Raw genomic sequence first — 15,817 nt, 5'->3', positions numbered from 1 at the left:
AATGACTAAAGTTGGAAAATGTAAACTGGTGAATTCTTACTCAGTGAATGAACTGTGTGGTGCTCATGATGAAATCTAAATGTCCAGAATTTGATTTTACATAGGATTGTACTAAATCAGTAACTCATTGGTGATATGACATAAGAACTGTGCTGTATTAAAAATTGATAAAGGTAAAATATGTTAACTATCGGATTTTGATTGGAAGGCTCACGGTTAACTTAAAGTTTCAGAGACTAAAACGTCGTAGGTTCCTATTTTTAAAATGTCCCAGTCTACGACAAAACTTTTCTGCTCTTCTCCCTGGTTTTGAATAATTTTCTATCGGACATATATTTATAATGGAAATTACGTAATATATAGTATTAAAAACTCCACAAACCCACCAAACTATTTAGTTTTGTCCGTTGTATAAAAATTTCGGTCAGATCAATGTATCTTTTCCAGTAACTATAAGTTTTACATGTCGATCATAGTTTACTACACAGTTAATACATGTTTTGGCCATGGTTATATTGTTAAAACTATTTAATAAAACAAACGACTTGTATAAGCTGCCACATACGTTTCCTGTTCAACAGTCAAGATGTATAGTTGAGTAAAGGTGAAGAGTCCTAAACGAAAACAAAATAATCACTCATCATTCCCTAGTTCTCATAGCTTCACCAGCTGTTGAGAATCCCTTCAATCAATCAACCTAATAAATATTCTGTTAGACATCCGTCCATATTCATTCAAATGATTTCTACCTATAATCAGATTTGTGATATACATTATCTTGACGATTAACGACAAAACTAAGCAAGCTAGTCTAATTTTTAGATGACTATCCATATGATATTTATTTGAACGAATACAAGTGCTGAACATATTTCGACCAATTTGGGCACATTTCACCAGTACATTTTACATTTTATTCAATATTAATTCTAATATTTATGAAATGTGAAAATGAATAAAACAGTTATTCATTATTCAATGTCAATAAAATTGTATGCTGGAAGTTATATACTTTATGATTTGCTTTATTTGACGATCATAAAACTAATAATTTGAGCTTAACAAAAAATCTAATCTCTGACCCATCTTTCTTCCCCATCTTAGTAATTTCATCATAAAAATATGGTATATCGATCCTCGTCTCATAAATCATGGTATCTTTAAGGTGGACATCTGGAAGGTGTATTTATTTTCCTATATGATGTTACAGAGTATATTTTTTTTACAGTAGTTACTAGGTTGTGGGAATGATTAGACTATATTTATAACCCCAACAGATGCAAGTAGTACAGATGTATATATGCACAGACGCACATACCAAAGATAAATAATTAATTGCTTGTATCTCCTACCAAATTAGAAACATACATATATATGTATATTGTAGGCTTAGCAACTAATACCCAAGATAGCAGTAAGACACATTTCTTTCTAACTCACCCAGTGAATAATAGTTATTATTATTATTATTACTATCATTATTATTACTGTTCCTATAAGGTCATTTAACCACTGACCCTTTCGTTTAGCCGCAATCATGAAGTTTCAGTGATTCATTAAACAGTTCGCCAGATGACTATTTGTGCCTACACTAACATATAAACATATAAGTAAGGTGTTAGTTCAAGTGAATAAACAGGTGGTAGACAACTTTTTTTATGCCTAAAATACACGATTTTTTTCAAAAAAATTCATTCCTAGTTGTGGTATTTTAGTAATTATAACTTGACATTTATTCATTTTCACCAATGTTAATTATAAAGTTGCTTGTTTTTGTAATTATAGACTTGGTGGAATTTAATCACTGAGGCATAATACAATGGTAATATTGTTCTTTATATTACCTTAAATTATCATAATGAGTAAAGTTTAGTGATTCTAAGAGTCAATTAATATTGAGGAATATGTGAGATAAAAATCATCATTTTGTATCGTAAAACTTACCTTAGTATATTTTACTATTTAATACTTTTCTTATGATAATTACAGTTTCAAGTTAGTCTTGAAAAGACACGAAGTTTACTGGAGAACTGGTTGAATTCAGGATAACATTGGATACTAGCAAACATTAGACAGTTATTTCGTTCTAGGATGTGATTTGTTAGCAGAGCACAATCACGACCACAACACAGATCGAATTCAGGATATTCAAGTTTCGTGATGAGCTCTTAACCCTCAGACCACCGAGTCAGCACCCAATGGGTTGCATTTCTATTCAAGTTATTAAGTAACCGTCAACTAATGGTATATGTGAATAACTGATACACACCCGACATGCTCAAACTCCATGATTATGGTTTCTCACCAGAACTCCGGGAATTATGACAATCACTACAAACCAGAAACAACTGAATAGCTGTTTTTTTCCAGTTTGAAACTTCTCAGTCTATTACTTCAATTGTAAACCTTAATAATCTGCACAAGCTCCTTACACAAAGAATAAATAACTGTTTCATATTATTCTGAAACTCTTAGATAATGAGCAGAACTGAAGATCGATATCAGGAACTTGAGATCCAGAAATGTACATATCACCATTAAACCATAGTCAGAATTTGATGGTTCATATTTCTAACTTTAATCAGTTTTGGCACAATCATTACTCGATGCCATCACTGGGTAAATGCCTTTCATTCGATCGATCACAACTTTGGGGATTCCTCTAGAAGCTATAAATATTGTTACAATAACTTGCATTGTTAAGTTAAGGGGTTTTATAGAGATTACTCAATCTGAAGTTAGTTTATATTATAGAATGACATCTACATTTACATGTTATATTCTGTTTTAATTGACACTGTTCTTTTGAAATGTGACCAATTTATGTGCATCCTTTTCCCAAATAATTAGATTTAAGTTCATAGGCAGGTGACAATAAATGACCAAGTAAACGAGATTAGATTTTTATGTTGTGTTTTAGTGAAAAACAAAATTTTCCTTTACATTGTTTATAACTAGTCACGTTGAATTACATACATTTAACATGTTATAATGTATCATTATTGTTTCTTGTGGATGATGAGATAATGATATATAAGTAGCAATACATTTCGATAATGATTTGTCTCTAAACCTAATGATTACCATAAAATGGATTTCTGGTAGCCTATACATGTTTAATTTATACTATCCAGGGTATCAACTCCCTGACTGAAGGGGAAAAAATAGAAGTCATCAGTTGAATTATTGGATTAAATATTTTTCTTACTAGAATGTAGGAACGTAACACAAATTCATGATTCTTGTCTGAGAAATAATTCAGTATAATCAATTGAGAAGTTATCTTACAAATTCTGATATTCTCTCTTTATATATTAATATTATCACACTGTTTTATGTGTACATGCATATTATATCACTTGGTGTCTCGTTTACTCCTAACTTATGTACTCGGTGACTAATTATAAAACATTATAAACTTTCAAAAAAATCATCTCATGACAGCCAAACTGTAGAAACTCTTCAAAATACCCTTCAAATTTCGAACTGAAAGCATTATACTCTAGTCAGACAGAAACTTCATCGGAGAAATATGTAATTTCTAGTGACTGTAATCTTCTAGTAAGATAATGATCAACGTTTCTTTATATCATCTGTATTGTTTGTATCATGAATTATAGATCATGCTATGCATCTCTGATAATCAAGTTACCTTAACCTTGAAGAGAAGAACGAGTGTTTCGCTTTTTTTAGTGTGATATCACTTGTTATATGAACTAGAATAAATAGATTCTACAAAAGAGATATTTGTCAATATCATGACTGGTCTTTGTCATATTTAAATACTGAATGTTTCATGTTACAAATTAACATCAATATTAGTGAGTATATGTGAACATGTTAATGCCTAGTAAACAAATGGAAAATTATAAAAGTTGGAAAACAGATAGTTCATGATAATTTTTTCATACTGATTAATACCATACTTTAAAAAATTCTAATCTAATATCACAATTATCATAGAAATAATAAGTTCAGCATTTTAGATCCATACATGCATCCGCTGAGTTAAATTACTAAACACACATACTACTATTGAGACATTGGACAATGACATAGACATGCAAATTTATACCAGCTATCATTTTGATCAACAACAAAAAAGTGCTGACTTAACTTAGATTTGATCGAACCCACACAAGCATACAATTTTTCTACGTAATTATTTATGTATTACTTCATGTTAACTGGTTGAAAATATTATATAATGCTAAGTGTTAGTATATTTCAACGAATCTATAAGCCTAACAAACATTTACATTACTTAATCACCCTTAAACTGCTAATTCACTTTTTGTTGTAAATCTGGAATTTCAAGATCAATTAAAAGGCAGAGAATTTATATCTTATGTGAAAAACAAATTCTAAGGGAAAAACAATTGGGTTGTGGAAACAGTTAGATCCCAATAAAATCACGGACAGGTCTAAATTATACAGCGATTCAATACCTGAAAGCAATGGACTCCTGCAAACTGACTGGATTACATCATTGGATACCGACTCAGTGGTCTAGAGTCTAAGCGTTCAAACACGAAACTGATGGTCCTGGGTTTGATTTCCACTTGCGAGGTCGTGGATGCGTACTGTTGAGGAGTCCCATATTAATACTTCCAGATTTACAATAGTTGTCTAACTTGTAATTACAGTGATATAAATTAGAATAAACGAGCGTTCCGGATTTCACTGATAGCTACTTTCTAGCTTTACCAAATCTCATTTGGTTGTTTGCACTTTTAAGCATACTAATATCAACAGTTTCATCACTTTAAAAACAGATCGAAATGTATTTGTTTTATATTTTATAAATAATGTTGAAAAAAAAACATGTTTAAGCAAGTCGTATCCTACTGTGCACAAGGTTCAAATGTGAAAAAAACACATCTGTGTAAAATATTAATACTGGTTGGATAAGAATAATTCCTAGCTTATTAAATCAAGACCTAGGTATGACCATATTTTTAAGGTCCACTAATTAGTCTTTCAATTCTTATAAAACGAACAGTGAAACCAGAACAACTCAACGACTCTGAATAAATGCGCTTTTATCCAAACACAAACAGACAATTTGACTATTACACAACATTCTCGTTTTTAAAAATGCTGCTGAAATATGGACTAGCACTTACTGAATTCTATGACTTTCAGTAAGATCTGTAACCATATTGCTGGATGGAACTTGTTATCGTTCTACAGTCAGACTGATTGAATCTAAACACTACCGTATCACATTTTAATGAGAACCAAACAAAATATTGAGCGTTACCGTTCAGCAGTATATACCTTACGGCTTTAGCCTTCGTAAATCTTCATTAGTTAATTACTTCTCTTTTTTATTGTCTTACTTTATGCTCTTCTATTTAGAGAATGTGTTCTTTTCGCTTTATCATAGTCGTTTTTCATGATTTATATATTCTATGATGTAGACTGATAATGTGATCACGATTACTGAGATATAAAATGATAATAATAATGTATATGATGATAATCACGTAGTCTATAGAGAATTCAGTGATGTCTACTTGAACTGACTAGTTGTATGTAAGCACTATATCATTGAATACTACCACTATAAAACTTAGTTCATAAGGTTTTCTGTAGTTTTCCTTTAAGTGTATAACCGTGTTTTTTTTGTTTACACTCTAGGACTAATAAACTAAATTTCTAAACAAAATGACTACTTCTTATAACGACAGAAAACTTCAAAACAGAGTTAGATAGTTCAAAACAGATGTAATGACATTTCTGATTACATAATAAAACCAAATAAGAATTTATAATCATTCATAATGTATCTCTTTAAATATTTAATTCAATCAAAATAACTTATGTACAATAATGTATGTATTTTTACGTACAGTTAATTGAGTTTAGTGTTCAACAGTGGTTTTGGTTATTTACCATCAAATATGTTCACTTTTTTTATTTACAAGGCGCTGAAATTGTAGTATTTAAAAAAGTTTTCTTTTTATCATATCCTTTTACCCCAGTTGATCAATATCATCATCTGTCTGATATGGTGTACTACCATTGGAATTTAAATATTCATAGGATTTTGATAAAAAATTATCATCAGTTATGTAATTATTATTTAGTTGAGGCCTGTTATGATAAGAAGTATTAGCATGAAAAAGCAAATTCTCTTCTGGTATTGATTGTGATGGATTATTCTGACTAGATAATAATTTAAAAATGAACGCTGGAAGTAAGGAGGATGATGACAATGAGGAAGAATGGAGATTACCTGTAGGATGAAGAAAAGAAGAAAATAGTGGATTGATGAAAAAAATATTATTTTTCAAAAGGAATTAGGTTTAATTGTACTTTTTATCTTGTCCAAAGCTCTATCATTTAATATTTTCAACATCTGTTATAAAAGAATCATATTCAATACCGACATTTTTTTGTAACAATGTCTTAGTATCGAGATATTCTGGATATTTTTTAACATCTTACAATACTGAACATCTTTGTTTTAGTAAATGAATTCAACTCATACATTGTTATTGTCAGTTTTTGAGAACGGGACAAGTATAAATAGTTGAATTTATGAGCCGATCTAAGCTAGACCACCACTGAAAACCTTATAGCACTGGACGGCCATTTCGTCATAGTATAGGACTCCTCAGCAATGCACATCCACGATCCCTCACGCAGAATTCGAGTCCAGGACCTTCGGTTTTGGGCGCGGACACTTATCCTCTAGATCAGTGAGCTCGCATTTAACGGTGTTAATGTATAACTTCAGTCGATTCATGATCTTGCTCAACTCATTGTCGCGGATGTGCACTGCTGAAAAGTATCATACTGAGACGAAACGGCCGTCCAGCGCTTCCAGGTTTTCAATGGTGGTCTAGCTTAGATCGACTAATAAATTCAACTGATGAAATTACTACAATCTCCACAAATCCCCATTCTGATAACGAGACAAGAGTGAAATACTTCTGAGTTGTGTTAATTTAACTAATTAGATCAAGCTTCAAATATACTTTTTAAATGCGAATCTGACTGAATCTGTTGAATGTAGTCGTTATTATTATTATTATTATTATTACTTCTACTACAATATCATTTTGAGAATTTTACCATATGTTTAAATGAGGTATTTGTTTATTATCTGATAGTAGCACGCATGCATATTATATACACACATGAACATTTATTTTTATAAATAGAGAATTTGGAATCATACCAAGTGATATGTGAACAGAACATGTGTTATTCATTTACATAAATAATTCTATTGACTTAACAAAACATTACCAGTATGACCTGATAGTTACTAACACTATTCAGATGTTTATTTCTAAGATGAACATGTCTCAAGTTTTAAGTAGACAACTTGAAAATATCATCTACAAGTCGATTGAGAAATAAACATGGTCTTCCTTTTTGCAATAGATCCAAGGAATAGTATCTAGATTAAACATCGAAGTATTTTCAGCTGGATGTTGTTAGCAATTATTATCCGAGTAACTTCAGTATTTCGACCTTTATTTTATTAGAAAATTAGCATAGATAAGCTAAAAACATGGCTAAAACTACAGGGCATGATAAATTCTAATAGCAACTTAGCAAAAGTAATAAATAGTAGAAATCTTAATTCAATATTTGAGACTTAATATTATATTATTATGTTGTATCATATTTAAGATGAACAAATAGAATTAGCGTATTTATATACAGTTGAACTATACCAACAATTTTACGAGACCTGTAAATATCTTCAAACTACAATAACCCTATACCCATGGTTGAAGGTAAACTGACTATTAAAGAGAAAATATACTTTATGTCGCATTCTATTACTCTTCTCAATCAATCGTTTTGAGAATTAAATAAATTATAAATAATGTGGTGAAACTTTAACAAACTGGTCATAATGATCAGTATTGGGTTGTGGAGTCTGTTGAATTTTTGGTAGAGACCATGAATTTACCTAATGATATTGACTTCTGTTTTTTTCACATTCTCATAATTTAGTAACTGAATAGTTAAATTCATGAGTCAATTAAATCTAAACCACCATTGAAAAACTTAAAGCACTGGACGACCGTTTCGTCCAAGTATGGGACTCCTCGGCAGTGAGCATCCACGGTCCTACATGCCGTCTCAGTGATCTAGAGGTTTAGCGTCCGCGTATTATTGAAGATCCCGAGTTCGAGTCCCGCGTACAAGGTCGTGAGTACGAACTGCTAAGGAGTCCCGCACTAGAACGAAACGACCGCCCAGTGCTCTCAGGTTTTCAAAGGTGTTCTAACATTGATCGATTCATGATCTCAATCAAATGATCATAATAGCATAAACAATACAAAACAAAACTTACTGTTTTCAATTGAAGTTTCTACATTGATAATATTTAATCGTCGAAGTACTGCTTGTTCTAAATAGTTTATATGTTTTATTGCTTCTTGAATAATTTTCACCTAATAGAAAAATAATGGGGTAAAAAGATTTATGTATGTATACACAAACTTCCATTTATATAACAGAGTACATGATAAGTTTCAGATTATCACAAATGAGTAGTCGGCAGGATAATTTACATTGTTTATTAAAATAATAAGCAAATCGAAATCTAACAATGATTAATCTGCCTCATTAAACCAGTAAAACGGCTCATTGGATTTGAGAAGAAATATCAGAATAACTTAACTTGTATCTATGTAAACAATGTAAATAGTCATTGGTAACTGTCAATTCTGTCACTTGAATTAAAGGAAAACGCACGTACATGTAGGACGACAAACTGATAAAGAAAAAACGTGATCTTATTTAAAAAATTGTCAATATGAAAGAGATTAGTTTTAAGAACGTGATTAATTTGATAATTTTATGATCGAATTTCATATACATGATTCCTTTTATTATCGCAAAGAGAGCAGAAACAAAGATTGGTGCAGAATAATGTGAATTCATTTTATTTCATTAGGTTCTCATTAGCTGCTTATTACAGATATTGACATGCTTATAGGTATGTCTTTGTTTCTATTATCTTTATACTCGAAGTTAACTGACTATAGTAGTAGTTATAAATTACTATTACAAACAATAAACATTTTATGAAAAGTGGAAGATTATTCAGGCTAAAAAGTGAATTGTTTTAGAGTTATAATCTGAGGATTAAGGTTCTTTTTAGGCAACCTTAGGGAAAACTTGTGTGCTATGAGGATCTCTTTTGCTCTTGCTTAGAGAATTCTCAGTTTTAGTCTTGCATCAAAAGACTTCTAGAATCTTATTATAAACACAATATAATATGATCTACAATAATGAACAACCAGTTGTATATATGTGAGCTCTTGGATGCAGATACATCCAGTACAAAAAAGTACAGAACACTCCAATTTTAGCCACGATCCAAATGTACTAAAACTTATAACTAAAGCAGTATCTAGTCAAATCACACAGGGTGCATATGTTCTAATAAAGATTGGTCAGTTACAGTCCTGGAAATTCAATCCAGACTGCAACAAAAGGTATGGCAAAGTTGTAGAGTTCTGGTGCTTCTAAAAAAATAACTCGACCTACAACATCAATACAGTGTATACATGATTGTAAGGTTTAATAACTTACTTCATCCAAATTTTCACAGTTTGCAACAGTTGGTAGAATTTCCCTCAATCGTTCACATTCAATTTGATGTGGTTTTAAAGAATTATTATCATTTAATCTTTTTAAGTATGTTCTTTTTCGGATATTTTTATTCAATCCACTGAGTGGTTTGAATGTAGATTGACATCTTCGTTTTGTTAAAAGTTTTCGTTGAATCGGTGATAGATTTCCGATACAATTTCGCGACATAATGTCTTTGAAGTAAAGCAAGAATGTTGTGAAAATAATGAAATAAAAATTTATAACAATATGGTTTTAAATAGAAAAGGTGTATGCCTCAAGTTAAATATTCGTGATTTTGATTGGACAAAATAAGGGAGACAGAAATATAATTAGACCAATCGGAATAATCTGCGTCCTTTCAAGTTACATTTACAATTCATTATTTCATTAAAATGATCATGTACATAATCATTTTTCTAACAAAGGGAAAAAACGACTACTAAAAAGGGCAGCATTTAACTCAGAGGGTGTGTTTGAAAAAAAGAATATTTTCTGGATCCATTGGAACCAACCATTTTATTTTATCAGTATAGGGATTTTATTGGATTTTATCTAATGAATATTGAGATATCTTGTTGCTTCCTGATTTCTGGAACAGTAAACAGTTCATATGCTTGTAAATGAGATTAATGAATTAAAAAAATAACACGCTAGTGAATCACACGCTTAGATACAAAAAAACCATTAGGGGGGAATTACTCAGCACTTAATATATTCCAGTAGTCAAAACATATCGAAGTTGTGATATTGACAAATTGTGTTTGCAAGTGATTTTCACCATGAATTAACATTAACTAGAAAACCACCGGAAATCAGAGAGTACTTGGCAATTATCAGGTTAAAACACAATTATATGAACGAGGACTATTCTTTTCAATAATTCCTCATCAGGTTCTACAATTATAAATCCAAATTAATAACCCATAAATTGGCCAGACTTAAGGCAGAGTACATCATTTAAAACTGTAATATGTGACTCAAGAATTGTTGTTTGTCATATAAAATCAATTCAAATCGTTAATGACGGGGCTGACTAATATGAAGTGTTAACTTACCAGGTTTCATATCAGGACTTCTGTACGAAGATCACCCAAAACTGTTTAATAATTAAAAACTCTGATCCTCAAGTCTCATGACACCAGTATTGTGCTGATTAACATCATGATGCATTGTAAAAAAGTACTTCAGTACATAAAGTGGTTAACAGAACTAATTATTTACCTGTAGTGGATTCAGAATGGGAAACACGATTGTAATGCTTGTACAGTTAAGACATATATAGTCCAGGGATTTAAATAGGCCATCTTAAAATACTTCACCAAGGATTATACAGGCGAATATCAATAGTAATAAAATCATTCTTGAAAACATATTTATTCAGGGCTATAATAATAAACCGTGAAATAAAGCTAGCTGAGAATATAAGCAAATATATATAATGGCTAGCAGTGGAATCCAGGAAGCGCGTTTCGTCCTACTTGGGACTCGTCAGCCGGATGTACCTGCATCTCAGGGTTGATGTTCACTCTGGGACTCGAACCCAGTACTGTTCGTTTCAAACGTCATCGCGTTATCCACTTATCTACTGAGTCAAGTAAACAATGTTAAGCGAATTTAAACTTCACCTTATAGCACAAGCAATTGGATATCAGGACTCAGTAGATAAGTGGATAACGCGATGGCGTTTGAAGTGAACAGTACTGGGTTCGAGTCCCAGAGTGAACATCAACCCTGAGATGCAGGTACATCCAGCCGACGAGTCTCAAATAGGACGGAACGCGCTTCCTGGACGCCACTGCTGGCCACTATCCATTTTTGCTCAGAATGCTTGTGAATTAACGCAATATCGAGGCAATACTCACAATGTGCACAGATATCAATAAGAGATTGATCCACTGCAGTCCTAAGCATCAATAAAGACATTCAAGTAAACAATGCCAAGTGAATCTAGCTGAGGATAGTTTCAATTTTCGATTCGATAATATCGAAAGCCCCAGACCAAACAATGATTAGTTAAGGTTGATTAAAAAGAGATGTATGGAAGTAATTATGTAATAAAAATAATCTCTTAGATTAGAACATAATACGTTGCATCTGTAAAGTAAGATAAAGTATTCAAGATAAATGAGAGAAAATGGTCTGATGAAATAAAAAGGTGTAGAGTTTGAAAATGAAACAGTGAGAGGAGGGATCGATCAACCATTTTATTCATGTAAGGCTATTCTACGAATTTCCGATAGCTTATTTGTGCAAAGGAGACATTCACATTAGCCTTCAGATTTAAGAATTATCCCTAAGACGCTTTGAAAACTAAGTAACATTGTACGCTTGTTTATTTTCAGTTTGAGACTCTGCGGTACTTAAGGTACACAATGAATTGGACGCATAAAATTCAGATTATGAACAGAGCGTGAATATGTCATTTACTCCATTCAACTAGCCACATTTTCTAAATGTAGTGGTAATACAACTTGACTGTTATCTGTCGTCAGTCGTGAGTAAATGACTCTTTTAATGGTTGACTTCATATGTCAAGTTACAGTTTGTTTAGTTTTAGAAAAAAAAAGATTTATTAACATCTTTTTACATAAATATCTTTTAGTTTCAATAATTCGCTTCATTCATATAGTTACATTCGAAATAATTGAGATAATCTTATTAAAATAATCTACTTCACAAGTGACTAACATTGAAATCGATTTTTAATGAAGTTAGTTAGTGCGTAGCAATGAAATCTGGGCCTCAGATTTCGTCCTATTTGAAACTCATCCACTGAATTTACATGCATCCTAGTATTGGAATTCACACTAAAACTCAGAACCAGTACCTTTCCTTTCAAACATCTAATAGACAATCCATTAAGTGAATGAGCCTAAATAGGCGCTGGCTTATGTGACGGGTATGTGCATATTATAATAGAGAACGATCAACTAAATTATTTAATAACAACAACTAGGAAACATGTACTCTGAGGAATCTAAAATCGATTCCCTGAAGTTTGAGTTTTAAACCATGATCCTGGCAGAGTTAACTAAGTTGACATCGATGCAGTTACTCACTGGTAAACATTAACTAACAGTTGTATTCACCAAAATTGAAACATGTGAACCGATTACTTCCCATTCAACAGAAACATATTTTTTGATTGAAATCATGAACTGACTGATGTTAGACCACCATTAAAAACATGGAGGCACTGGACGACCGTTTCGTCCTATTTTGGGCCTTCTCAGTAGTGCGTATCAACGATCCCGCTCGTGAGATTCAAACATAAAGCGCGCGAGACTAGTGACTAGCTTTGTGAGAGAATTGTCGGGGTCCTAGTGAGAAGCTATAACCGTGTCGGGTAGAGACAGGTATCTACCTCAGTACAATGGAAGATGGTCGCGCGATTTCGTGGAATGGTTGAGGTTAGAAATTAACACTGCTGGATGCCGGCCGATTCAGTGGTCTAGAGGTTAAGCGTTCGTGCACGAAACTGAAGGCCCTTGGTTCGAATCTCACGAGCGGGACGGTGGATGCCTACCGCTAGGGAGTCCCACAATAGCACGAAACGGTCGTCCACTGCTTCCACGTTTTCAATGATGGTCTAACATCAATCGGTTCATGATCTCAATCGAAAACTTAATAATCTCCACAGCCCTCTACTGATAGAAACATATTTACCTTAAAGCAAAAAACACCATATATAATTTGAATGTACAGATTACTGATGATTCTTCAGCATCAACTGACTATAAATTCATAATTTCCAATGCTGTTAGTTAATAATGAAGATAAACTTTAAATCTGACAGCTTTTATTATGTATTGTCACATGTTTTATAAGAAACTTTAAACCCTGGGTAAATTTCTCTTCTTCTTATATGACTTATTCATGCAGGTAACATGAACAGGTGTCCTGTTTCTAAATGATAGAAATAGGCTTTTAAAAAATTAAGATCATAAGATGTATATCACAATTGTCCCATGTTAATTTACTTCTAATTTCTATTATCCTCATTTATTGTTCATTTAAACAACTTGTCGTTATGATCATCATGTTTCTCTTTATCGTCTCTTTATATTCATCCGAATTAAATGTAATTATTATTATTTTCATTATTATGGAACTTGGTAACTAAAGCGATTCATATCCAGTTAGGGATAATGAAATTATTGAGCGAGTAAATAATTTAACAATGAGAAGAAGGCTTGTCAAATATGGTGATTGCACATGATTAATACTAATAAATAACTTGAGTGAAAAACATGTTCACTAATTTAACTGTGAGTTAATTCACATACATTTATAATAGCAGGTTTACTTGTTCAACATTTTCCCGACTAGAACATCATCATCATCATCATCATCGTCATCGTTATAATCATGAATGGATTTAGTTTCAGTAGTTAAGAGGATATGGTTATTTCTATTTCATATTTTTTTTTAGAAAGAGTGACATTATTTCTAGATTGAATTTCATTAAATATCACTAAGACTGATTAAATTTACACAATGTTAGTGAGGAGATTAGTAGACTAAATGTCTGTGTATAATAAGTTGAATCATGCATAAAAGAATCAGTGATAATTTTCAAATGCGGATGAGTGTTAAAAATTATTTACTAAGTAAATCAATTGGGACGATAATTTATACCGCGGGATTTCTGGAGCATTTGTTGTGATACAATGTAAATCACAAAAAGTATTGGTAATCGCCGATAACTTAAACATTTAAAGTGATGTCAATGATTTTTAATATTCAGTCCCATAAAAATATTCAAGGAAATAATCTTGGAATGATTTTCAAACTTTACCATACAGTGGGAGACTGAAGCAAATTTTCTGATTGCTAGTTGAAAGATATAGATAGAGAACACAAATATACATATTTCCTCCCAACGAAAGTTATTCCCATTAATGGAATGATACTCAAACCTTGGACTCTTTTTCAAGTTTCTGTCAGTCACTCAAGTAGTGTAAAAAAGCTACTATCAAATAAATGTGATATGAATTATTCCTACCATTTGTAACGATTTAGAAGGTTACATACTATAATCATCGATTAAGGGTGCTTAGTTAGTCATAAAATATGCGATAGTGGTTTGTAGGAATTTTAAATATCTATATCATGTTTCCACTCATTAAGATAAATTGTGAATTAATCTCGACAGTTACAGTTTCAGTTCGAGAAGAACAATAGGCTGGATGCTTTGTGTTATTTCTCGTAATGGGTTTTTTCAGCTTGTCCGATTTTCTTTTGAACACGTTGATAAAAGGAGCTTCAATCACATATTGAAGTTTTAATCGGAAAGTCGATAGTCAGCTGACATATAATTATTTCAGAGCTTATGAAATTTTTTGAGAGTTTTCTTAAATCCTCTGTTCTGTAAGGCAAGAAAAATAGAAGTAAGTTAGGCGCAAAATGATTACCAAATAATTTAAAAGATTATGAATAGATCAGCAGTTCCTTTTGTATAACAAGGGAATAGGTCTAGTCTAACCTGTCTGTCGTCATACGGTAGGTCTCAGATTGTTATAATCAATTCAGCTACAGTTGTTTGGACCTTAATAAAAAAACTCATTGACTTTCGAATAGAGGGCAAATGTTTGCATGGAGCACAAAGTAAAGAATGCCTTAACATCTATGTAGTCGAAGGTTCTACCTAGTGATCGAAGAGTTCTGTACTTTCGGCAGCTATTGTGCATTATTATGCAATGGTTTTCAGTGGAAAAGATTTGTAGCTCAAGTGAATGATTTTGATGGAGTTTTGTTCTCTGAGCTGGATGGTTTAGTCGTGGAGCTTTCATCGTCCGTCTGAACGACATCATCAGGAAAAACTTTACTTCTACCTGAAGTTTGTGCTGATGATGTCGTTCAGAAGGACGATGAAAGCTCCACGACTAAACCATCCAGCTCAGAGAACAAAATTCTATCAAGTGGTTTTCAGTTCTTGACTGGCAAAGATTCTTAGATCATTGTTGATTGAGTTGGAAAAATTACATTAGTAGTAGTCACAAAGAAATTCTAGTATAACGTAAACGAAATTTCAGCTTCGTGGTTAGTCATAATAGAAATAAGAAACATGTATTTATATTTGGATTACTGAATTTTATTGTGTTAAGAAAATTAAACGTCTATTATTATTATTATTGTTATTATTATTACTATTATTATTCGGTCATGTATCTTATTAGGTTTCAATAGCTAACATCTTGCATAA

The 15,817-nt window shown here is 31.9% G+C and overlaps 1 protein-coding gene across 1 annotated transcript; it reads right to left on the bottom strand.

The window, feature by feature from the left end:
- Positions 1-5,710: 5,710 nt before the first annotated feature.
- Positions 5,711-14,020, bottom strand: MS3_00007427 (uncharacterized protein). Its single transcript, XM_051215700.1, has 5 exons — positions 13,899-14,020; positions 10,668-10,833; positions 9,571-9,803; positions 8,324-8,423; positions 5,711-6,241 (listed from the first exon to the last, which is right to left on the bottom strand). Exons 2-5 carry the CDS (start codon positions 10,675-10,677, stop codon positions 5,979-5,981), a joined length of 606 nt encoding a protein of 201 aa, XP_051066232.1. The 5' UTR covers positions 10,678-10,833; positions 13,899-14,020; the 3' UTR covers positions 5,711-5,978.
- Between the last annotated feature and the right edge of the window lie 1,797 nt (positions 14,021-15,817).

This window comes from Schistosoma haematobium, chromosome 4 (assembly GCF_000699445.3).
Source record: "Schistosoma haematobium chromosome 4, whole genome shotgun sequence".
Classification (NCBI taxonomy): domain Eukaryota; kingdom Metazoa; phylum Platyhelminthes; class Trematoda; order Strigeidida; family Schistosomatidae; genus Schistosoma; species Schistosoma haematobium.
This window is presented reverse-complemented; position numbering and strand designations above follow the sequence as displayed.

Bases quoted from the DNA above. Each gene is read 5' to 3' on its own strand.
- MS3_00007427 (XM_051215700.1), bottom strand. The intron at 8,424-9,570 runs GTAAGTTATTAA...TTTTTCTATTAG, and splicing joins ACTGTGAAAATTTGGATGAA to GTGAAAATTATTCAAGAAGC. The intron at 6,242-8,323 runs GTAAGTTTTGTT...TTCATCCTACAG, and splicing joins AGAAACTTCAATTGAAAACA to GTAATCTCCATTCTTCCTCA.